The sequence below is a fragment of the Abrus precatorius genome, unplaced genomic scaffold, assembly GCF_003935025.1.
Source record: "Abrus precatorius isolate BTA unplaced genomic scaffold, Abrus_2018 Scaffold7, whole genome shotgun sequence".
Lineage (NCBI taxonomy): Eukaryota > Viridiplantae > Streptophyta > Magnoliopsida > Fabales > Fabaceae > Abrus > Abrus precatorius.
The window spans coordinates 20,876,001-20,902,042 of record NW_020874417.1 but is presented as its reverse complement, the minus strand read 5'-3'; the positions used below and the strand labels follow the sequence as shown (position 1 = coordinate 20,902,042).

The 26,042-nt window shown below is 29.4% G+C and overlaps 2 protein-coding genes across 4 annotated transcripts; both read left to right on the top strand.

The window, feature by feature from the left end:
* Positions 1-3,619: 3,619 nt before the first annotated feature.
* Positions 3,620-7,184, top strand: LOC113872285 (probable protein phosphatase 2C 34). Of its 3 annotated transcripts, none has more exons than XM_027509722.1 (6): positions 3,620-4,006; positions 5,065-5,382; positions 5,554-5,862; positions 5,963-6,080; positions 6,264-6,487; positions 6,761-7,184. In XM_027509722.1, the coding sequence occupies exons 2-6, from the start codon at positions 5,137-5,139 to the stop codon at positions 6,962-6,964; spliced, it is 1,101 nt and encodes a 366-aa protein (XP_027365523.1). In that variant the 5' UTR covers positions 3,620-4,006; positions 5,065-5,136; the 3' UTR covers positions 6,965-7,184. The 3 variants fall into 3 exon arrangements, with proteins under 3 accessions (XP_027365523.1, XP_027365522.1, XP_027365524.1); XM_027509721.1 differs by having other exon boundaries at positions 3,635-4,006; positions 5,128-5,382; positions 6,761-7,015; XM_027509723.1 differs by having other exon boundaries at positions 3,635-4,006; positions 6,264-6,430; positions 6,761-7,015.
* Positions 7,185-8,023: 839 nt separating this feature from the next.
* LOC113872893 (TATA box-binding protein-associated factor RNA polymerase I subunit B) lies at positions 8,024-11,975 on the top strand. The gene is made up of 4 exons (XM_027510770.1): positions 8,024-8,739; positions 9,268-10,059; positions 10,183-10,313; positions 11,301-11,975. The coding sequence occupies exons 1-4, from the start codon at positions 8,112-8,114 to the stop codon at positions 11,922-11,924; spliced, it is 2,175 nt and encodes a 724-aa protein (XP_027366571.1). The 5' UTR covers positions 8,024-8,111; the 3' UTR covers positions 11,925-11,975.
* The last annotated feature ends 14,067 nt before the right edge of the window (positions 11,976-26,042 follow it).

The following is a 26,042-nucleotide window of genomic DNA, read 5'->3' as shown; positions in this document are numbered from 1 at the left end:
CATTTACAAGTGCAAGTGCAACAGAAAAAAGATAAAATTATTTTATTACTTTAAATTAGAGAAAACATTTTGTTAACCTCAAAATAAAGGAAAAATAATAATAATAAAGAGTAGCATATAATATAAACAAGTATGCAAGAAGATGATGGATAAGACAAACTAATAATTAACGCAATTGAGACCGTGTAAATGCAAATTAGTTATATGCGTACAAGATAGATCAAATAATAATAATGCAAGAAACTAATAAACATAACACAATAACAAATGAAGTTCAATTTTTCTCTTGTAATTCTCTTTACTTTTCCTTTTTATTTTAATTTATCCAAATTAACAAAGTGTTGCAATAAAGAATCGTTGGAAGGAAGAATTCAAAAATAAAAAATCATAATTTAATTAATTTTTAAACAAATAATATTATTGTTAACATATGTCTTAACTCGAAAACAATGACAAATAAGGTTCAATTTGACTTTAAGAAAAATAAAATAAGTTTTTTTATTTCTTTTTCAAATCATAAACACTAATAAAGCGCTTTATCAAGTAATAATTTTACAAATAAATTATTAAAATAATTTTTTAAAAATATTTTTATCATTTTAGTATAAGTTGTGCACTTTGTAATTACAAAATTTATTTTTTTATAAAGAGTTTCTTATACTAAAAAGATGAAATGTTTTTATTTTTTAAAGAAATTTTATCTATTCAAAGGGGCAAAATTTATTTTGTTTTCTTTAAAAGTTTGGTGAATTAAAAAACTAAAACAAAAATTATGGCATAAATTAAAATTGTTTGAAATTTCTAACCTCAAGTGAAAAGGAAAGTTAGAAGTTAGAAGATAGAAGAGTTAAGAATTGATGTTGATTTAACTTTTGTTACAGAAATTAGCACTCGATTTAACGCACAATGTAGGGATGTAGACAGATGCTGAAATTTTTGTATTTTTATAAAAATTTTAAATAAAAAATAAGTTTTATTCCTTTAATATACAAAATTTCTTTAATAAAATAAATTTCTCTTTTTAACATGCAAAACTTTTTATAATAAATAAATTTTACATCTAGAAGATGTGAAATCGATTATGATGTGAAAATTTTATTTTATACAAAAAATTTATTTAAAGATAATATTATTTTAATAATTATTTTTAAAATATTAAAAAAATTCAATTGTGCTAGTGTTTTTCACTTAACATAAAAATATGGTAGAATTAAAAATCAATATTTTAGACGGAAAAAAGGTATAAAAATAATAAAAATTAAGAGTTAAGAGTTAAGATTTTAAAAATATTTAACAAATTAAATTATTTTAAAACAATTTTACATAACATAAAATTTAATTGTCACTAAAGAGAGTAATAAAAAATACGATCATGTTTAAGAATAAAATATTTAAATTTATGATATAAGAGTTGATTTAGTAACCCATATTGAAGAGTAATTTTTTATAACTAATATTTCGTCCATTGCATGAATAAATTGGTTAACAAAATTATTTAGTATGTACAATGTTAAGAATAAATATTTATTATATTAATATAAAATAAGAAAAATTAAATAACTAGTATAATTAAAATTGAGAAAAAATAAAATTCTAAAATTAAGAGATATTATCTTTATTGATGTGGCAATTTAAAGTCCAAAATTTAAAATAATACTTAAAATAAAAAAATTAAGATAAAACAATTAAATAATTAATGCAACAAAAGTTGTGTGACTTTATGATATTAATGTTCTAGTCGTTTTAAAATTAAAAAAATAAATAAACTTTTGAATGGAATTAGTGTATGTGTTAAAATTAACATTAGCCGTGATTTTTTAATTAAAATATAAAAACTAAAAGTACATTTATTTGTAATTTTTAAAATATTTTTTCCTTTTTAAAAACTGAAATATGTATTTTAGTTTTTAAAAAGAGAAAACTCTTTTAAAAATTTCAAATAAACATACCCTAATTTTTTATTACAAACTAAACGAACATCAAGTATAATTTTTAAAAGTATTCTTTATTATAAATAAAAGCTTTAAATTTATAATGTAAGAGAAAGCTGCTAGAATCATCATAACTCAATAAATTAATAATATTTTATGAAGCGATTTGAAACTATTTATTCCATTTTTGCTTCATAAGTTAGTTTCTTATCATTAAAATGTTTCAATAACTTTTTTTTAAAGATTTTATTAAAAACTGAGGATAAGTAATTAATAATAGTAAAATTTTATTAGAAAGAAAAATATTTTTTTATTTTTATAACTTTAATACATAAATATGTATTTTTTTTATAATTTTTTTATATATGTATGTTTAAACTTAACTTTAAGAAATAAGATTAACAAAATCTTTTTTTTTAATATGCTCATAGCTCTTAAATTGTGCCACTGTATGTGTATAATCTTCTTGTTGAAACTCTTCGTTCTCATGCCATAGCATCACCATTTATTTTTTTTATCTAATCCCCGCCACCGACTGCTCTACATAGTTCTACGTTGATTTGTGTCGATTATTAATCAGATTATAATTTTAAATCAAGTTTTTGGTTAGAAATGGTCCATAAAAGCATGCTATTCAACGATGGTGAAATATATATTAAGTTATTATTGCTACCCATATTATTCTTAAAGAGATATTAGTAACATATTTTCATTTAATTTTTGTGATTAATTATCTTTTTTTTTTAAAATTAATTTGAAGATAAATGCGATTTTTTTTAAAAATAATTGATCAATTAAAAAAGTATATTAAATAGTGTTTTGTTAGTGCAAAAATGACTATCAAAATATATTACACAGACAGCTTAGTGCTTACAATAATTAATTATATTTTAATAAAAAGTCGTGTATTATTAATAAATATAAACATGTTACGAACTATTAGTTAATATCAATTAGCAAAAGAAATATTTTTTCCATACCCAGAAAACGACCTCTCATTTTCCTCTTAATGTTAATTTTTTTCCTTGAGATAATAAAAGTATCGAGGTTCATCCTTGAACAAATATTTTATCGTTTAAATAACTTATATGATTCATTTTTGACCTTTTATCTAATAGTTGAGATTGATGCTGAGGTTTTTATACAAAGAGAGTATTGTTAGTAATATATATATGATGAGCCAGCCAAACAATTAATGAAAATCTTCTGAGTTCTGATTATGAATAGAATGCAACCTTGACATTGTTTATAACGTTTATTTATCCATCTTCCTGAGTTCCTATATGTGGGGGAAAAGCACATGCCAACTCAATAAAATCCTAAATACATTTATGCTCATGATAAACAAACAAACAAGCTGATACATACACATGAAGACTTGTATATTTATGCACATTTTATCCTCGTTTTCATATTCATGTATAAACTATAAAGCAATAATATGAGCTCCGAAGATTTTTTTTAATAAAATAATAAAACCTCTTATAAATTTGTTGATACTTTTAAAAAAATATATAATTTTTTTATACTCTCCTGAAACGCATGAAGCAAAGAATAATTGTTAAATAAACTTAAGGCATCACAAATCATATATAATTCAATTCATCATATGCAATTTAAGGCAAAAGTAAAAAATGGTAATGTTTTATTTTCTCCCTTTATAACTGTCACATGGAACCTGGCTTAATAGAGTTCCATTTTTGGCAAAACAAGAAGACAGCACTACCCTTGATTTGAACAAAGTCAAGAGAAGAGAGAGATTGATATAACTTTAGCTTTAGTTACATTCACTTGAACCTTCATATGTAGAAATTTACATGCACTGAGTGGGTCTATTTGTTTGCATCTAATTGTATGCACAGAAAAAAACTGCCTTTGTTTTCGTCTCCGTAGATAGGAGGTAACTGAAGAAACCAGAACCAAACAAACAACACTCAGAGAGGGCTACCGGTCCTTCTACACCTTTGTTTTCTCGAAGTTTCAGCTGGTCTTGTCGGAAATGCATCCTATTCTTCAGGCCACCACAACTTATCCTCCTGCTACTGCCTCTCTAGTTCCTCCTTCTAAAGTCCAAGGTCTTGCATCCATTCCATTTCTTCTTGTTTGTTTCACTTGTTAAAAGACTTTGTTATCTTATCTTGAATCCATTTCAGATCAAAGATAGGGATATGGGGCTTCCGAATTGGATCAGGAACTTAACCAGCTTTTTTCTGTTCTTTTTCCTTAGATGTTTCTGTTCTGGCTTTTGACGATTTTTGGTGGAATGGGGGGTTACAAAGTCCTGAACTTTTTTTCTTCAAAAAATAGGAAAATGTTATTTAAACATTAGCCAGTATATGGGTTTTGAGATATGCTTCCTGGAAATTTGGTTTTCCAAGGTCCCATATGCAGAATCTCTTATTTTATTCAGCAAACTGGGAAATATCAATACAAAATGTTTCTTTTACATGGCATGAAACATCCAATCTAAGAAAAAGCAAGGCAGAAAAAAAATCAATTTTTTTTTGGGGTCCCAATTGAGTTACAAATAAACAATTCCCCTGATCAGACTTTTGTATACTCAAAAATTAACTTTTCCCCCTATTTTTGGTATGTTTTCTGGAAAATGAAAGTATGGCCCACCCTATTGATTTTTTAAGGCAAAGGAGGAAAGCAATGGGATATTAAGATTTTTATCTGATTTCTTTTCTTTTAGCTTGAATCAACGGCATGACATGATCGTAGTTTTAAAATCGACTTGCTGGGCTCAAGTTTTCTTTTGTCCATGCTTTCTTCACATACACATATATGAGGTGTACTTTTTCAATTTTCATTCCCCTCCATAGATGTAATGCTGGAATTCAGAACAGGAATGAATCTTCTCAGTAAGCTGTTTCAGGACTTGTCTTTTTTCTGAATGAGTCCTCAGCTTTCTGAGTCAGAAATTCTGAATCTTCTCAGTAAGCTGTTTCAGGACTGGCTTTTTCTGAATGAGTCCTCAGCTTTCTGAGTCAGAAATTGTCTTTTTGTTCGCCCACGCAGCGCGCACACACTTGTTTCTCTCTTCATTTTATCATACTAAAGAAGAGGAAGATACAAATTTAAAAAAAATGATGAAACTCATGCTAAACCGTTATAAATTTTCAATGTCCAGATTCTGTACCGCATACAAAAAGGCTCTAAGCAGCGTTAATTGAGTGGTGGAATCATCTTGCAGTGTTGATGCATGATGGGCCATTTTTCGTCTGTGTTCAATGGGTTGGCAAAGTCGTTTGCAATGAAGAAAAGAAGGAATTCTGGTAGATGTAGTGGGAGAGAAGCTGCGGAAGCAATGGCAAAGGAAGCCAAAAAGAATCACTTCTTACTGCATAGCTCAGGCACCGTTAGTGTTGATGGTTCAAACAACTTTGCCTCGGTTTTCTCCAAAAAAGGCCAGAAAGGAGTGAATCAGGATTGCTGCCTAGTGTGGGAAGTATGTATCAAATATCAATATAAAATATTTTCTTTCCATATAATAATATTGAACACTCTTATTTAGCAATATTTTTCTTTAAATCAATAGGGAAATTACATCAAAATTGCTGCTATAATAACATTTATTATTTGTGTTTATGAGAATGGTTTTTGTTGATGTTGGTTATAGGAATTTGGGTGCCAAGAGGACATGATTTTCTGTGGGATTTTTGATGGGCACGGGCCATGGGGTCACTTTGTGGCTAAAAGAGTAAGAGAGTTAATGCCACAATCTTTGCTATGCAACTGGCAGGAGACACTCTCACAAACTTCACTTGATCCAGATATTGACATTGAGAAAGAGAAAAAGCAACACCGATTCAATATATGGAAGCATTCATATTTGAAGACTTGTACTGCTGTTGATAGAGAATTAAAGCAAAATCGCAAGATAGATTCATTTTTCAGCGGAACAACTGCCCTGTCAATTGTTAGACAGGTAAAAACAAAGGGCAAAGAGAATCCACTTGTCATCGTATCTCAATCAAATTTGCTATATTGGATGAGACTTGAGAGTTGTTTGTGAAACTTATGGGCAGGGTGAACTCATTGTCATTGCAAATGTTGGTGACTCTCGTGCTGTGTTGGCTACAACATCAGATGATGCAAGTTTGGTAGCAGTTCAGCTCACAGTAGATTTCAAGCCCAATTTACCTCGTTAGTCTTGCTCAATTCTCAGTCTGTTTCTATATATACATCATTGTGTGTCTTCATGGTCATTAATATTTGGTCTTCAAACTTTTTTTAGCTTGCTCGTTAACTTTCCTTCATTCATTTTAGTCTTTTAATATTGTATTACTTTTTTAATAAAATCTTAGAATATGAGTTTCATGCTTGCAGAAGAGGCAGAGAGAATACTTGAGAGCCAAGGAAGGGTGTTTTGCTTACACGACGAGCCTGGGGTGCACAGGGTGTGGTTGCCGGATGAAGAATCTCCAGGACTTGCTATGTCTAGAGCTTTTGGTGACTACTGCATCAAAGACTATGGTCTTATTTCAGTGCCTGAGGTAACACACAGAAACATAACCACCAGAGACCACTTTGTTGTGCTAGCCACTGATGGGGTACTCACTCTTCTCCTTCCAACTTTTATACTTAATCCATATTAAATATACTTTATTAATCAGTTTTAATTACATAAATAGCACATAGATTCAGTGCAATGAGAGAGAGAATCTTCCCATCACTGCAAGACCCTACTTTTTGCCGACTTAGGCCTAACCTTAATAAAATCAATAAATATATTCGTATTGAAACAGTTAGTAATATGAACAGATTATATTGCTGAATGTTTAGTATGCTAAAGATTCGTGATTGATTTTTGCTATGTGATGTAGGTATGGGATGTAATCTCCAATCAAGAAGCGGTGGATATTGTATCTTCAACACCAGACAGAGGAGAATCAGCTAAACGTTTGGTGGAGTGTGCAATGCATGCATGGACACGCAAGAGGAGGGGAATTGCCATGGATGACATTTCGGCAATTTGTCTCTTCTTTCACTCTTCACCTTCACTTCACCAAGTTGCCACCCAAAAATAGAATATTTATCATGTAAAATTCGCAAGTCATTTGCTGCTGTTCGATCTATGTAAACATTTGACCCAACAAAAAAGGTTGATTCATTCGAAGTTGTCATGTCTCTGTCTCGTCTGTAATTTGTTAACCTAATCAATGACGCTTACTCGTTTTTTGTTACTTGCTACTAGCCACCCATGTCCTAATGAGAGGTGCTTAATTCCACCGTTTTTATGACTCTCGCGTTGAAATCAACAAAATGATATAGTCAACAAGGACTATATATATATATAGCAATTTATACGATTTTTTATATAACACAAATGGTGGATGTTTCAAAATTTTGTGCACATACAAGATATGAACGGTGGACACTAGAGTCAAGAGTGGAGCCAGTTTATGAAGGAATTAGTCAAATTTAAGCATGTGAAACAAAACCTTTGGGCCTTAACTTTCATATTCAAATTAAATACGGACATATATAGGGTTGGCACCTATGTTTGACCACCTAGGCAATCCGTCCGTAAAGTTTTAAATGCGCCAAGATTACCTTTATCCCTAAAGTTCCATTGTGAACACGCGGCAAGGTGTTATGTGGATCTTTCTCAAAATGTCACTCACAAAACTTTGGCATCATTGATACAACAAAAACCGATAATAGACTCCCGTTTGTTTACCTCCATACAATGCTATGTCGGTTTGCTGCTTTAACTATCAGTGTTTGTTTTACGGTTAAAAAAATTCATATTTTTAATTAAAAATATCTCTCTAAATATTATAATTAGAACACTTTTAACGCATTTTTAACTATATTTCATAATTTAAAATTAATTTTATCAAAATTAATTTTGCTTAACTTTATAACAAAAAAAAATTGACCTAAAGAAACTAGCAGAGAATTATGCAAAATATACAATGACAAGAGAAAAAATTGACAAGGGGAGTGGATGAACTTTCACTAAGATGCCCTAAGTTGCCCAACTTAGGCCCAAATATATTTTATTAAGAAAGCCCAGTCCAGTCCAGTCCAGCGCGCTCTTTTCCTCTTCAATATATAGCCTTCTTTTGCTTCATTGATTCTCCGTGTGACAGTGAACCACGAAACCATACAATAGACACTCCTTACTTGAGTTATGCCAAATTAGTGTGATCAAAAGGTTTGTTATCGGCAATGGTTGATGTAAATAACTTAACTTGTCAAACCTGTAACAACGTGGGTCTTGGTGATGGTTCTGATGGCTTCTTCTATTGCCTTCGGTGTGGCTGTCAGTACGAGGATGTCATTGACACCGCTGTTGATGACGATGATATCTTTAATAAGGGAGGAGAAACTGGTGGAGCCGCTGTCTACTTGGCCAGTCACCAACGCCAGCGATCTGTTGCAATCAAAGTCGAACCCATTTCTCAGTATGATTCTTTCTATGATTCCCAGTCCAATTTCGTTAGGAATCTGGGGTTAGAAGATGAAACTCCTCAGCGAGATTATCATGGTCAAGTTAAAAGCGAGGAATTTGATTATGCTCAGTTTGATCAGGCAAGTCCTTCTGTTCCTGCTGATTTTGGAGGCTTGAAAGTTCCAAGCTTTGAAGACTACCACAATGAGATAAGGATGCGGTATGTGATGGGGTTGCAGATGATGATTGAGCTTCAGTGTGAAGCATTGGTGAAGGAGTTTAAGGTTACCCCTTTAATATGTGGCTTGATTGGGCCAATCTGGCTGAGGTTTGTCTCCAGGACTGGTGTTTTTGATGATGACTGGCCTGATAAAGTAATCCATGACTCTGAGATGCAGAACGAAGGTAACATGAAGTCTCCTTCCCTATATTTCTACATTCACATTGCAATACGTGTTCCCCTGTTCGTTGCATGGTTTGGTTTTTGTATACTTCAGTCAGTTTCTCATTGTAGGTGTTAATTAATTTTCCTGGTTAAGGATTGAACATAATGTTCCAATTCTTGGTTTGTGTGCTTGTGACATATGTGGGACATTACTTGTGTCTTGTTCATGAAAGGTTCACTAAATGTTTTCTGTTTCTATTAAAGTTTTGTAAAACCTGTTGATTAACTGAAAATTTTATTCTCACTGGAATCTCATATAAGATTAGTCGCGACTCAATTGGGTATTCATTAAGCTATGATTTGACCTCTTAAATATTAAATTTATTGTGTGACCACTAAGATGAAATGATGAGCTTGAAAATTTGATCCTGAATCTTCATGTTTATCAAGTGTGTACTATAGTTTTTTTTTTTTTTCAGCACTTGTAAGATTCCTTATTTTCATCAAGAATATCTTGTAGTTTACTAAGTTTACTTCTTCACTATCAGATGAACCAGGAGATTACAAGCTGCGTGCTCAATACAAATCAGAACCCCACAACATATTTGGTCAGCGAGCTGTGATGATTTGGTTTAGGTCTTTAAAGAAGAGAATTCCACTAGCTTGTACTATTGCTGTTTCATTTCTGGCATGTCATGTTGCCAGGGAAGCTATCCTGCCGTCCAACATGATGAAATGGACACGTGAAGGGAAGCTTCCATATTTTTCTGCTTTTGTGGAAATTGAAAAGCGCATGGGACACCCGTCAAGTGCATGTCCTATTAGTTCAAGTGTTATGTTCAGGCCTCAGCGAGCTGTTCAGATACAGAAGTTAGAGTCATTTGCTGCATCCATTGCTCAGTTCATAGGCTTGGAGTTACCTCCTGTAAACTTTTATGCAATAGCTTATCGTTATCTTCAAATATTATCACTTCCTGTTGAAAAGATTCTTCCTTATGCATGCCGTATATATGAATGGTCAATGCCTCCAGATTTGTGGTTATCCTTATCCTCAAATTATTTTAGGGTACCGACTCATGTATGTGTTATGTCAATTCTGGTAGTAGCAATAAGGATATTGTATAACATAAATGGTTTTGGAGAATGGGAGAAAAGTTTGTCCTGTACTGATGGTGCCAAAGACAACAGTGAAATGGGTAATGCTTTTGCCTCTCATAATGAACCTGATTTAGGTAAAGACTCAGCTGAAGATCCCGTTGGATCTCGAAAACACGAATTGGATTCTGTTGGTCTTCTCCAACACCTTCAAGCAAGATATAATGAGATTGCAGATACCTATGGTGATGTTTTTGTTTACTTATATTATTATCCTATTGAACTTACGCTGCATGAGTTCATATTTTGTTTCCTCCTACTTTTTACAACAATCAAATGACTATCTAACATCCACTATTTATGGACAGGGTATTCCAAGGACTTGCCAACATATCTCAAATACTGTAGGGATGTTGTCTTTGCTGGATCAGAACCATCTTATGGGAATCATGAGGAAGAAAATATGATACAATACCTATGGAATTTTTATCAGAATGAGGTAATTAAAGACTTGAACAAGTCATTCTATTGGCATGGTACAGGCCTTTAAAATAGATTATCTTGACATTAGTTTCAAATCCCAACTTTTTTTCTTTCTAGGGATGAGTCAAGAAAGAGGTAGCCCATTTTTTGTCTATGGGACATGGCTTGACTGTTCTAAATTATCAATTTCTTTACCAGTAAGACTTGAAAAATAAATTGGCTACATAACTATTTTCTAAAGGACATTAAAATTCAGGAAAATACCATGAAAGAACAACTTTTCTGCACAGATTTATTTCCTGAAATCAAATTTCAACAAAATAGAATAAAGATAGGGATTTCTTTTCTTTTTCTTGCAAAATGAGGGGGCTCAAAATGCATAAATTAAGTGCCAGTCATTTATCTATCTTTAAATATGTTAAATGTTTATTTGATGAAATTGATCAAGAAGACAATATTTTACTTTTCCCTTAAATATAGATTTACATATAGATTTACATGGTTTCGCCAATCAAAATCATGACATGCCTGTATATGATTCTTGTATCTATGTAAGGCTTAATTATTCGTGGGTCAACTGCGTGTGTGATATTTCACTATTACTATCTTCAATCTGTGCAGGTTTGTTGTTCTCTAATAGAACATATGTAATTGGAAGCAGTAAAGGGATGTACATTCACATGTAATTAGTCAGTGAAATAGTTTTATATGCTTACGTAGTAATTGCAAACTTTATGGAGCTAATGATAATTAAGATCTCCTTTTTGAATATTTTCTTCCAAATAACTTTTTTTATATTGATATAAAGTTTTATTTTCCATCATCTTCAATAAGTATCTAGGGAAAATTTTATTAAATAAAATTATTTATTTAAATTCTTGTCTGTCTGCCTTGTAGTGTCTAGTTTCCATGGAATTGTTTTTTCTGTCTGACTACACTATGAATAATGACTGTCTATATCAATTCTTGTATTATGATACTTTTTTTTTAATTATTATTTCAGAATATTAAACCATCAGAACATGTTGAGCAATCTAATACTTCTTTGAACCAAACAATGTCACGGGAAAAAGGATGCATTAGCAGGGCATCTGAGGCAAAGATTAGAAAAGAAAGTTCTAATGAACCCTCTCCTAATGATGGCACCTGCCTTGAAGATGACTTGTCTGGAAGTGTGGGTGATGGTTGTTCCTATGAGAGTTTGCAAAACAGTGAAGACTCAGATTCCCATGAGCACAGTTCAGGAAAATCTCATGCCAAGGAAGCCATTAGACAGATGAAATTAGACATGGAGGAGAACAGGTTTTGTTATATACCACCTAGTGTTAAGCTGAAAAAACTTGATTACATTCACTATGTGCGGAAGAGAGATGAAGGTGCCCTGACCTATGTTGCTCATGCTGATTATTACATTTTGCTTCGGGCTTGTGCCAGGATTGCACAAGTTGACATTCGGATTTTGCATATTGGTGTGTTGAAACTTGAGAGAAGGCTTGCTTGGTTGGAGAATCGAATTGATCAATGCTTACATTTGAAACCTTCTAATCTTTCATGTCAGTTTTGTAGTGTTAAGGCCACGGAAAATGTATCTGATGATATTCCTGGACAATTAAATTTGAATACTTGAGGATTTATTCTTCATTCTTATTGGCAATTTAACTAGTAACAACTGGAATTGTGAAAGATGCTGCTTACCCTTTTTCTTTTGATTTCCAATTGTTCATAGAAGAATAATCTTAGGAATGACATGACAATGAAAATTTAAGAAAAATAAGAGTAAATTACATAATCTTATGAGATGCTTATATATAACAATTGGAAACAGTTAAACTAATGTATATATATAACAATGGTAATAAATAATTATGAATGTTTTTTAATGATAGTTTAATTGTTTTACAACTTTTAAAATGATCAATAATTAGTTTTGAACATCTTATTGATCATTTATAATTAAAATTTTAAATGTCATTATTAGCTTTGAAATTTTATCTAAAATTTATATTTCATCATTTATGGTTATAAAATTGATAATAGATGCCCAAAACTAATTGTTAAGTATGCCGAGAATCATTGCAAGAAAAAATATTTGAAAATTATTCATCTTTTAAATGAGAGAAATGTATATGTAATAATTGTTTATTCTTATGTTTAATTACTACTGTAATTGATTCTTCCTTGGACCTAATTTTTGTTCTACTGAAAGCTTTTATGTGCTATTAATCCTCTGAGATTTCACGGGCTAGTCAAGAAATGGTATAAATTACAGTCACTATACTATTGTTGATTTAAGAGTTAGTCTTGATAGTTGACAAAGAATTTGTTAGTATATATCTAGTAATAAATAATTCAATTTCTTATATTGAGAGACTTATGATTTTGATCTAGGTTTCAGTAAATGGAATCTTTCCACTGATATTTTTGGCACAGGAGCTGTAACTCGCATTGTCTTATGTGAGTACTTAGCACAGTCCACAGGACCGGACTGTCATGTCTTTGGGAAAGAAAATATGATGTTTGTTCTTATTCTAATACCCTAGCTGATGAAGCATGTTCATCTGCTAGTCTTATATGTTGTTTGGCTTACCATCATATTCTTGATACCTTTTTGGAGTGAATTAAGACTGGTTGACACTAATTTTTGTTCCTTACAAAACAGATTCACAAAATGATGTGAATCATTAAATACTGGGGTTTCATTCCTTTGGTGAACGGTGGGCTTTTACTGGGTTGTCTCTGGTGGTGATATACTTCTGATTCTCTGAAAGATGCCCCCGATTGTACTAGTAATCCTAACTTCTGAAATTATTATTTGTATATTAATTTTAATGTTCTGATGTATCTATACATGTAGACTCACACATACACGTTATTTTGCTATTTGTTTGGGTACCTGAACTACGCATATACATGAGATCATTTAACCTTTCCTTTTGGGGGAGGTTGGATGTTTTAATTTATGAAGACATGTTCCTTTTCATTTATTCCTTTTGAATAATAGAAGGACAGAGATTCCTTTGGTACCCGTTGTTGTTGAGAGAGTACCAGCACCCTTAGCAACTAGTGGCTAATATTTAGCTTTGTTCCATTTGATTGAATTACAAAAAAGGACAACTCAGTGCTACAAAGTTTCTGCTATGGTGGGGTCCAGGACATGGTTCAACCTTTGGTGGGTTTATTGAGGCAGCCATCCTTGCATTTCCAAGTGGCTGATTCCATGACATTAACATGTTACCTAGTTTTACAGTAGCAACTCTTGCTATTGTCCCAAGGCCCTCATTTAATTGAATTATAGATAAAATGTAATATAGTTCAAGTAAGAGAGGTGTGTGATTAAATATTAATCTCCACTACAGGGTACCAATACCTCCCAAAACAAAAAACAAGGGTACGAGACAGGATGATGAATTTGAAGGAAATATCATGAAATTTAAGTAGAACTTAGACTTTTAGGGAGCTTGACAGTAGAATAGTGATGCGACAGGTTATGGAGGATGGTACTGCTCTAATACCATACTAAAATTATAGTGCTCTATGTATAAAGGGAGGGAGGGAGGGAGGTAAAAGAGAATGAAAAAATTATATTTACTTCGATGCATTATTATGTGATGGGACGTTCATAAATCCTAGAGCACTAATCCTTGTATATACTAATCATAATCTCAAATAATTCAGGAAATAAATCATGATAAAATAAGGAAATATGGAAATTAATCCTAAGAGATAATGGGGAAATAGGGAAATTAATTCTAGAGGATAATCTGAGATATGATGAGATATTTCTAGATATTTCCATGTAATAACAAATGTATTGTCAAGATAAATAATTTCTCTGAAAATTTAGGTTTTCACCAAGCCCAATTGTGTTGCATGATCTATATATCCGATTTCACTAAGTGTGATAAGACTTTGTTATTGTTGCTCTATTCTAACGAATGTAATGGGGTAGTAGCTGTCAATTGGTATAACAGAATAATTTAAATAGGGAGGTGGAAATTTGAGCAAATAGCTTGTCATCTGCGACAGATAATGAGATGGGAGCTACTTGAAGAGCTTGGATTGAGTGGTATTCTGTATTCTTTGTTCCAGCACTCAATTTGAGTATCACTCCTATACTGGGATGGTGAATTGGAATCTAATCAATTAAAGATTCACATTCTTTTGTTCATTCACTTTTCTTTGTATTCTAGTGTGTTAGGAATCAGTTGTACTCTGTTTTTTTATGTCATTCTCAAAGTAGTTCTCAAAGTTTAAAATATTAAATAAGGTCAAATCAATTATTTTAAATCTCTAAAGCCTTGTCCTTTTCAATTCTTTGATTACTAGCTCATTTTGGCCCTACATTCATAAATATGTTTATGGTCCTTCAATGTCAATTGATGCCTTTAAATTGGTCCTTAAAACACCAAAATTGTTTTTCATTAATTGCTGTTGAAGGACCAATTTTATGTCCCCAATAAATGGAGAACAAATGTGATGTTGGGTGTATCTGTAGTGTAGATGTACTCTAATCCATCTTTGAAAATGAGATGACCTCTAAGTGTACTCTTCTCATGCAGATGTGTTTTTTCATATTGACTTGTGTTTTGAACTTTTATATCAAATCAAATTGACTAAATATCATTTTCCTCTTTCATTAATTTTCAATTGATTGAGCTCAACGACGCTGTGTGATCCATGTAATAGACCTCACTTAGTCGGATAAAACTTGATTCTTGTTGTAGTTGTCATTAATTATTCAATCACAGGGATTTTATCTTATTTTTTCCTACCAATAGTTGATTTTCTTCACTCATATTGACTTGTGTTTTGAACTTTTATATCAAATCAAATTGACTAAATATTGTTTCCTCTTTCATTAATTTTCAATTGATTGAGCTCACAGACGCCGTGTGATCCATGTAATAGACCTCACTTAGTGGGATAAAACTTGATTCTTATTGTAGTTGTCATTAATTATTCAATCACAGGGATTTTATCTTATTTTTTCCTACCAATAGTTGATTTTCTTCACTCAACATTAAGCATAATGAACCCAACAATGGTTGGTCATAGTAAAAGAGAATTATGACCCTAGGCAAACTTGTAATGTCATAGGTCTAAATCTAGTTGTTATTATTAGGGCTGGGCAAAAAATCTGGTTCTTCAAGTTAAATCCATAACCAATTTCAAACTGGTTTTAAAAACTTCAACATTAATAAACTGGTTTTTGGCCTAAAATATTTTTTGGATCAGATTAGCTTTGTAAATCCACTTTCCAAAATCGGATTTCCCTTTAGTCATCCAAAACTAGATTGTGTGAGAAGAGCCCATGAGTGAGAGCATTTTCCTTTGCCTCTTTGAGTGAGAACATAAACCATCTCTTTCCTTTGATTCAAGCCTTAATCCAAAATTTATGTATGAATTGATGACTCTTTTTATCTATTCGTTCGGAAATTTCATGTTGTGTTTGAATTTTACCTGAGTGATCTCTGTCTGAGATTTACAACTTAAGAGTTTTGTTTGTGGAGCAGAAGTATTCATTCATGCTCTGTATTCCTGATATAGTTTTGTTCGAGACTTTGAGTCTCTTTGCTCATTGTGTTCCCAGGTGTGTAGTGTTTTTGCTTCTTATTTTTGGTTGTTTATATGCTACTTGTTTAACTGCAAATTATAGAGAAGTTGAATTTAAAATAATGGTTTTGACCTTGTGCCATAATCTCAGGCCTTCTGCAGAATAATTCTGCAGACTAGGCACTAGCTGTTTTCATTCTAAGGTTTCTACCACTTCTGACTCTGCCAAATTTGTCTGATAACAATGAAATGTCTGCTTTGAGGTGTAGCATATGTAAAATTTAATTACTGCGCTATAATTGATGTTGTGCTTTATATTGAAGCCAAAAAGCAAAGCAAGTGATACTGATGTTGTAACACATGATTCTTGGGAAGTCAGCACTGAATTCCCTATATTTTGTTTTCATCACTGCATGGACAACCTCAAGATTCCATGAGGTAAATTTGTTAGCATGGTCGTGATCAGAATCCAGATGTTTCAGACTATACACAATTTTTTGGCTTACATGGAAAGCCTCATTAAACAGGTTCTCTACTGTATTAGTATCTGTGCAGAAATAGCCCACAGTACAAAGTCTCAATAAGTGATTGATCTCTCTACTGTACCCATGTTGGCATATGCAAAAAATGTCTTTTTGTATTTTTTTTTCTTTATTAATTTTTCATAATGGAGATGAATTCTAGAAGATGGTTGGTAAAAACATTGGATGGTTTGTTGATTAGCATTTACTTTGTGATATGTCTCAGTTTGTGTTTAAGTAAGACTAGCTATACTTAATCTACTGTGATCTGTTTTACCTTGTAGGAAGTTGCTGAATCTGTCAAGAATGATTTAGGCACTATGGACATACTTGTGCACTCACTTGCTAAAGGACCTAGTGATTACAAATTACAATACTGAAAGTAGGCCCAATTCTTGGTTTATGAAGCATTGATATAACAAGTGTCAGAGAATTCCGAGATCCATATAGTTAATTATATGACTAAACACTAATTTTTCTCTCATACTACGTTACTGTTTGCGTTCCAAATAAGAGATAACTTTTTCCTCCAAGGTAGACATCATGTCTCAATGAATTCAGTACAAGTTGACCTAAATTGTTTCAAATGGTTAGGTCCACTCCGAAGCCATGTGGCAAAGGCAAATGGTTTCATTGATATGATGATTGAATATTCATTTACAACATTTTGTAAATTTCATTTATTGTTGCTACATGTTTAAAAATGCAAATTGAAAATTGAATTTTGTTAAATATATGTAAATATATTATTTAGAGAAATAATATCCATATAATTATACTAATTAGGTAACCGTATATTTGTTCTTAATTTTATAGCTATGATTACGATTCTTATTATCAATATAAATATACATCTCGTAGTGTAGTTGAAACACATGGAATTCTACTTATACCTTCTTATTTTCTCTCATCTCAACATGGTATTAGAGCCTATTCAATTTGAACGTTGGACTGTCCACAGATATTTAGTCCTGTTGGGTCCACCCATGCAGATATTTAGTCTTACAAATTTCACACACCAGATGTCTAGTTCTAGGTGTGAGCGAGATGTGTTAAGATATTTCATATTAGTTAAGAATAAAGCCAAAATATTTTTTACAAGGGTGTGTTTGATACAACAACAGCAACCAAGCCTATTTGATAAACTTGAAAATTTCAATACTAAAATTCTAGTCCTGAAAAATTGAACATTGATAGTATTTTATTTGAAAATATTTTTTGAATGCTGAAAAGTGCATTAAGGAAAACCGTTAGCATATAGTATGCTAAATATGAAACAATTAAGGAAATTATTGTCATTTAATGATATAGATAGGAAATAGTTGCTGCTTTATTCATTCAGTACGCTGCTGTGCTGAATATATGCAACATATTTTACTTTTAGCAAAATTATTTTCAGTTGGTGTATTAAAGATTCTGATAGAAAGTGAAAAATCTGAGAATTGAAATATATGTTGATTTATGGACAAACTCCTTTCACTACTATTAGAAGTAACGTCAAGAAGGAAGGATATATATTATATACAGATGAACAGCCTAAAAATGGAAAATAGACAGATAAGCAGAACTTCAAGAGTCTGTATCTCCCCATTATCTAAATTCTTGCTTAACCTGATTTCTTTCATATACTAACTCCTTTAACACCTGCCAACTGTGCGGGTTGGTTATACACAAACTCTACGCTATTCTCACCCTTTTCAGCCTCAGTAGTTTGTAGGATTCTGCTAGTACCCTTCCACCTCTTTGTTCCACACACCTTTGTCATTGGAGGATGGCTTAACACATTCTTGATTCATAGTCAGTTTTGCATCTTTTCAATTCATTGTGAACTATGAAGTTGAATCATCAAATAGGTCCTAATTTTGAAATGCTGCTCTTCATGCGCCATTCAGGATAGTGTTCTATGTCCAACTTAGATGTAACTACTAATCAATCTTGCGCTAATTTCTTAACTAAAAGTGAATATGAGAAGTATCACAGCAAGTATATTCAGTATAGCAATAATATGAATATTGAAAAAAATATAATGTTTAGCTTCATTGATGTGGTGCTCCTGTCTACTTCTTAAGAAAACATTTGTTATTTTAATAGGCAAATAACAATTTTGTTGGCATATCTAATTTTCTAGCTATTGAAATTCCTCTTTTAGCATTTGATTGCTGTGGAAACTCTCATAAACTATGGTTTAAATTTTAAAGGTGTGATTCATATCTGAATGGTTGTGTTTTTACATACATTGTTTCAATCATATTTTTTAGGGTCCAAAGAAGGTCAACTTGGGTGCTTCTCTGCTGTGCTCTAGCGAGCGCCTCTCACAGTGGAAGCATTTGTAGTAAAGGGATTTTTTGTCATTAGCAGTTGTTTTGTCACTTTGTTTTATGATATATGTGTTCATGCTACATTCTTGTTTCTAACAGTGGAAGCATTTGTAAGAAAGGGGGATTTTTTAAAGAGAGTTTCTTACCATGCCAAAGGAAGATCTGGGATCAAACTGAGCCAGAATGCAATCTAAGACTTGTGGTAAAAGAGATAACCCTTTAAGAAGAGGCAGAGATTGCTAGGTTGAGAGTCCACAACTTCAAGAACCAACAAGTGTATATGTTGAGATCATGAACCATATAAGCCACTCAAAGTTTTAGGATACTCTCATTTTTCATATTTTACAAAATATTTAAAGACAAATTATCTTTGGATATTTAATATTGAGTACAATAAAATATATTGTAATAAAAATTAGAATAAAAAAATCATTTCATTAAGTATTTTCAAATTTATAAATATAAAATAATGTACAATTCATCAAATTTTATTTTTTTTATTCTCATTTTATATAATTTAAATAATAAAATTCAATACAATTCTATTGTATTACACTATTTTATTTCATTTTTTGGTTGAAGAAAGCAAACAAATAAAGAAAAACAAGAGAAAAATTATAATATCAACTGTAGAATTATTTTAGCATCAGTTTAAAAAGTAATTTGAAATTTATAGTAGGTAAAATTTAATATTTAAAACTACAATAATCTAAAAAAAAAAAAAAGATTACACTATTTTATTTTGTTTCATTAATTTAGAGCAACATTATTAAGCGATTAAATATTTTTACTTTTTATTATAAATTTTTTATTATTATGTCTAAAAGTAAATATCAATGTGTTTGGAGGCTATTTTTTTATATTTTTTTAAAAAAATTTAAAAAATATAAGATTTTTTGTAAAATTACAAGAATATGGAATTTAAAAATTATTATTGGCAATTTTTGGTAGAATATAAAAATTCAGAAATAAAAAAATTATAAAATTTCAAAAGTTACATGACAATTTTTTTAAAAATAATTAAATATTTAAAATATATATTAAAAGTTGTTATTAACTATTTTTTATCAAAAGTCGTTAATAGTAATTTTTTTAAAAATTATATTTTTGTAATTTTGTAAAATATTTCATATATTTTGAATTTTGAAAAAAAATCATATGTAAAAAAATGTTCCTGTATTTAGAATATATATATATATATATATATATATATATATATATATATGATTATTCACTAATATTGTTTTATTATTTATTTTTGTCGTTAGCACACTGATGTATAACGTGCACACCACATGCTAACTAAATACTATCAAGAAAAATATCCGACGCGCGACTTTGTGGAGCGTGAGCACGTAATAAGCTTCTGATAGCAACATGTTGTAAAGGAGGCATCAGACATAAGCAACGGAGTTAGTAGGACCCATCGCAGATAAAGAAAATTTAAGATATATTATCGTACTTTTAAGAAATAAAATATTACAATATGTAACTTTTTATGATCATATGATTTTCATTTATAAAATTATAATGTTTGAATTGACATTCTAATTTAGTCTAAACAATTGTTAAATTATCATAAAATTACAAATTCTTAGAAAAATAACAAATTTATTGAAGCAATGTAATGTTTTCTTTTTCAAGAAAAAAAAAATACATGAATCCAGGTTTTGAAAATAAAGAAAGTCTTGAAGCACTCATTAAAAAAAAAAAACAACATTGATTTCTCAAATAATGAATGCCTAACTGTTGAGCACACTAACTTAAAATATGAATTTTATATTTTCAATTTCAATAAGTAAAATATATATTATAAAATTGTTACTTTAACTTTTATCATTTTTATATTATTTAAAATAAAAAGTATTAAAACAAAAAAGAAAGAAAAAGATCCCACCTCCCTTTCCTCACATTTTTTTAAAAATTAGTTATCAATTAACCTTCTTTTATTTTTTATCCTCCGATATTTTTCCCTCTTCAACGTTCAGACATTTTATTTATTTAATTTTATGTTAATAGAGTAACGTAAATGGACGCGTTAACGTGTTCATGGGGTAGGCATGATAAGAATCCACCATGTTTAGGGTTTAGGGTTTAGGGTTTAGGATTTAGTTGGAGATGTAGAAAAGCTTTCACTAGTCCAATATTTGCATGTGCCCTCTAAAATATGAAGATATTTTATATTCTTTTATATAATGAAATTAGTAATTTATTTTAAAAAATTATATATTTTTATTTTTAAAATATTAAAAAACTCACAACACTTAGTTTAGAAAAGGTACACAATAGCCTTTTAAATTTAGGAGTATGGGAACAATTATCTAGATATTATAATGTGGTTATAATATTTTGTTGGTTTAATTAAGGCTAATTAGATGTTCGATATAACATTTAAATACCAGTTTTCTAATAAAAAAACCAAATCACTTCAAATTATGTGTTATACTTTTTTTAAAATTATTAATTTTTATTTAACGCTGTAAAAGAAAAGATCAAGGTATTCCCAACAATTACTAGATACTTCTTAAATGTCAAAAATAATCATTTAGCCAGTTTCATTGATTTGATTTACTATATTTAGAATAGAAAACATTGAATAATAGAAAAAAGTCTCCATGACAATACGTGAAAATAACAGTATTTCCTTAAACTACTTTTATCTTTTCATATATTTTTTTACGAAATGACATTGTTATTTATTATAAAATTTGATAAGTAGAAACAAGGCTTTTTTTATTTTAATATTGTAATTTAAAAAATAATTTATTAATTTATAGTTAATTTCACGCTATTTTCTTGAATGGGATTTTTTGGCCACATGGCAAATAGTTTTGCCAGAGCGGCTGGCTAAATATTTTATATTTTTAATTAAATTTCAAGAGACTTGCAAAATTAACGTATACTGACACATGTCACATTTTGGATAGTTTTGTATAGTTGATGGATAAATTTTCATTTTAATTTTTTAAATTTTGTTATAGGAATCGCGAAACAAATAAGGCTATGACATGTGTTAACATCTTGTTAAATTTGCAATTTTAGTTGAAAAATATTACTTATTTCACCTGCCAAATAAGAACTTGTCACATTGCATTTTATAAAAAATTTCGCAAATAATATGATAAAATTTGAACATTATATATATCCACTACCTGCATCTCTCATTTTTACTAAAGTAACAAGTTTGAAGAAAATCAAGTATGTTTAATTTAATAAATTTATTATTTAATTTTTAAATTATGAATTAAGTTATTTTTATTTAAATAAATTATTAAATTAATGATGAATAAGTATTGTTTAATTTCTTTATGTTAATTTTTGTAAATATTAAATATTAAATAAAGTTTAATTGTAAAAATGCAGGATGAGTGGAATTATTATTATTATATGTTAGAATGGTAGAATCTACGAAGAAAATAAAGGAATAAGTTTTGAAGGAAGTAAGAAAGTGATTTAGATAAAGTATAGAATAATTTTTGAAGCATTGAAAAGAAAAATTTATTTGAAATTTAATCTTAATTATAATTAAGCAATTTCTAGATTAATTTCTCATTTTTTATTGATAAATATTAGTTTTGAATATATGTGATAATGAAGATATTAATTGCATAATAAGTGCATTTCAACAACAATCTAGTAGAAATATTATTGAGTTATATGTAGATATTGCTATTGGTGAAAGTTTATCAGTGCCCTTGCAGGTAATGAATTTAAATTTATCACTCACAGCAAAACAATGAGACTCTTGTGAGTCGTGATAATAGTAGAGGTAAAATTAATTACATTATAATATCTTTTAAGTAATATATATATAATTGTTGGAATTAAAACTGAAAAATTTGTTGCAATAAAGGAGTTAGGAATGATGTTGATAAAGATAATGAAGACTCAGATGCGGAGAGTTACACTGATGGAGAAGATGAAGTAGAAATTTCACTAAACACTTCTTCTTCTACTGATGTTGAAGTCAAGTTTCATTCCAACTTAAATATACAAGTAATTGAAAATGTAGGAGGTAATGTGGAATAATTTTAAAAATTTGTTGTTTTTAGTTATTTATTTAAATATTAATGCTAAAGATTTTCGCAAAATATAATGCAAGAGATATTGTAATTCCTTTTTGGAATGTTACTCCACAATATAAGTATATTAATTAGGAATATCTTGATCAAGAAATCAATGAAGAACATTATGAAGAAGTCACTTCATGGGTTGAAGGAGATCCTTTATTCGTTGACTTGTTATTTGACAGTAAAGAAAATGTGAAAAATGCATTAAAATAACACACAATAAAGATTCATCAAAGTTTTTTTGTGGATGAGTTTAAACCAACAAGTTTGTATGTTAAATGCTTAAATCATAGCAGTGGTTGTCCATGGAGAGTGAGGGCTTCATTGTTAAAGAATTCAAATAAGTGAAAAATTATTAGATAGAGTGGTTCATATACATGTGTCAATATGAGAATTTCTCAAGATCATCAAAAGTTAGATTCTGATTTAATTTGTTCATGCATTATTGGTAAGACAAATATTAATTGTATTTTTATTTTTTACAATGACATTCTTATTAACTAGACTAATTTTATTTTATGTAGGAATGGTGAATGAAGAACCGTCGGTACATATTTCATTGATACAAGAGCGAATTTGTGCTCAGTTTGGATACAAAATTTCATATAAAAAGCTTGAAAGGCGAGGCAAAAAGCCATTGTTAAAGTATTTGGTAATTAGGATGAATCATATGCTACCTTGCCACGTTGGTTAGAATACATGCAATTACATGTTCCTGAATCTGTTTATAAAATTGAAACAAAATAGTATGTGGTTGGTTATCAAGTGAATAACAGGTTAGAGTATTTGAACGGTTATTCTGGTCATTCAAACAATGTCATGAAGCTTTTAAATTATGCAAACCTATATTACAAGTGGATGAGACGTTCTTATATGGTAAGTATCGTCATACATTACTCATTGCAACAACTCAAGATGGAAATAATTGTGTCCTTCCAATAGTTTTTGCAATTGTTGAAGGAGAAACTTTATCAACATAGGAATGATTTTTGACATTAATTGGTTTGCATGTTACTGATAAATTGGAAATTTGTTTGATATCAAATAGACATCAAAGTATAAAAAGGGTTGTGTCAAATCCACACATTAGATGACAACCTCCAAATGCGTATCATGTATATTACATTCATCATATTCCTAGCAATTTTATGCAAACATATTATATAAATTTAAATTTAACCTATCTTTTTAACAGTTAATTATAATTTTGCATTTTAATCAACTACATTACAATTTATTTTTAAAAAAAACATGTTAATTTATATACAAATTGATGTAAAACTATTTAAAATTTAAATTTTTTTACTAACCTTAATAAACCTTTAACCAAATTATTTTAGTACTCACCACCCACTTAATCACTTGCATAAAATTAAAAAACATTAAAAATCTAATATTTACTATTTCTCATATTTTTCAATTAACAAATCAAATTATAAATAATATATAAATATACATATAATTATATATACCTCTTAACCCATAAAAATTTTGAGCCTTCACAATGCAAATACCAAACATAATTTTAAAGTAATTTTAGAAAAAATGTCGATGCATAACGAAAGAAAAAGATAGAGAAATAAAAATGAGAATGAAAAAGAAGAGGAAGAAAGAAGGTCAGAGACAGTTATTGTGTGGCCGACCATGTGTCAAGTTGTGATTGCTTTTGCCAAAGCTATGACAAAACAGACTTTTATCACTAGCAACGCGAATCACCTAAAATATTGCCACATGTACTAAAAACTCTCCAATCGTTATTTTGAATTTTTTTTATGTATTATTTTTAATTTAGTGACTTTTGCAATTCTAATAGCGAAACAAGTGAATATCAATTATAGTCATGTGTCACTCTCCTATTACTTGTGTGTGACAGTAACAAAACTTGATTATTATTTCACCAATTTAATTATGAAATCACTTTTTATTTGATATGTGGTGTGATTCTGTTTATTTTATATTTTTTTGGCAAAATAAATATAAAAAATTTTAAAAAAAATACTCAAACAGAAAAATAGTTTAAAATTATCTATAAATTGATAAACTATTTTAAAATTATAATATTAAAATAAAAAAAGCTGCAGAAACAATGTATTTTAATTAAGATATTGATTATAAAAGATGCAATAGAATAGTAGAATAGTAGGTTGTTGTTTAATGAGAAGAAAAAGTTAAATAAAAGGAGAAAATGTAGTTTGTCTTTCACAGTCTGGAAAAGGCCAAGGGATGTTACGGTACTGACAAGGAAGTGATGTGAATATGATCTTTCACATTATTATCGGATCGAAAATAATCCAATGCTGCGCGTCAGGACAATTAACATGCGCCTTCTTTTCATTCACATGACTTTCTACTCACTCTTTCTCACGATTCTGTTGCTCCGTACCGCAATAATTTTATTCACCTGAAATTTCTTTTCAAATATTATCTTATGCACATTAAATAATTTTATAATTTTTTAAATTACATGTGTTAAATTATTTCTTATATCATAAACATTTTTTTAACTAACAAGTTTCAAACACTCATTATTAATATTTATTATTTTATTTTATTTTAATAATATATTTAATGTTTCATTTAGCAGAGTAAAGAAAAAGGAAAATAATTAAATTTAAATTGTATTTGCTTATAAAAGAAATATACGTTATTATTATTTTTTCTTTTTTCAAATAAATTCTTTGTATCAATATTTAAATATAAAAATATTTTTTTATTAGTATATAGTAATATATATATATATATATATATTCTGAATTATAAAATTTTGACTAGCTGTGATTCTTCAATAATTTCTTAAGTGGCATAAAAATTAAGAAAGGGAGAGGCATGTGCACAAACTTGAACTGACAAAGAGAGGGAAAGATGTTGATAAATACTGTGTAGAGGAGATGGTTTTACGTTTTTGTTATTATTAATTTTTGAAGTTGGTTGTAATTATTAAAAAAAAAACAAGTTTCTAATAAAAATAATGTTTATTACAGTATAAAAATATAAGTTTTAAATATATTTTATTATATCAAAATAGTTAAAGTCGATCTAATGAATAATAAAGAGTATATATTTATTTAATTTCAAGAAAATCTTTATTTTTAAATAGATAGTTACAATAGTGACGTGTTTTTTTAACAATAAGTAAAAAATATAAAACATTCTGGTTATATATATATATATATATATATATTTTGCTGTTTTATTGTATAAAAGAAAAAACACAAAAACATGATTTCACATGAAAAAACTCCCTAGTTGAGAGAAAATTATTTTTTTATTAAATTAACAATAG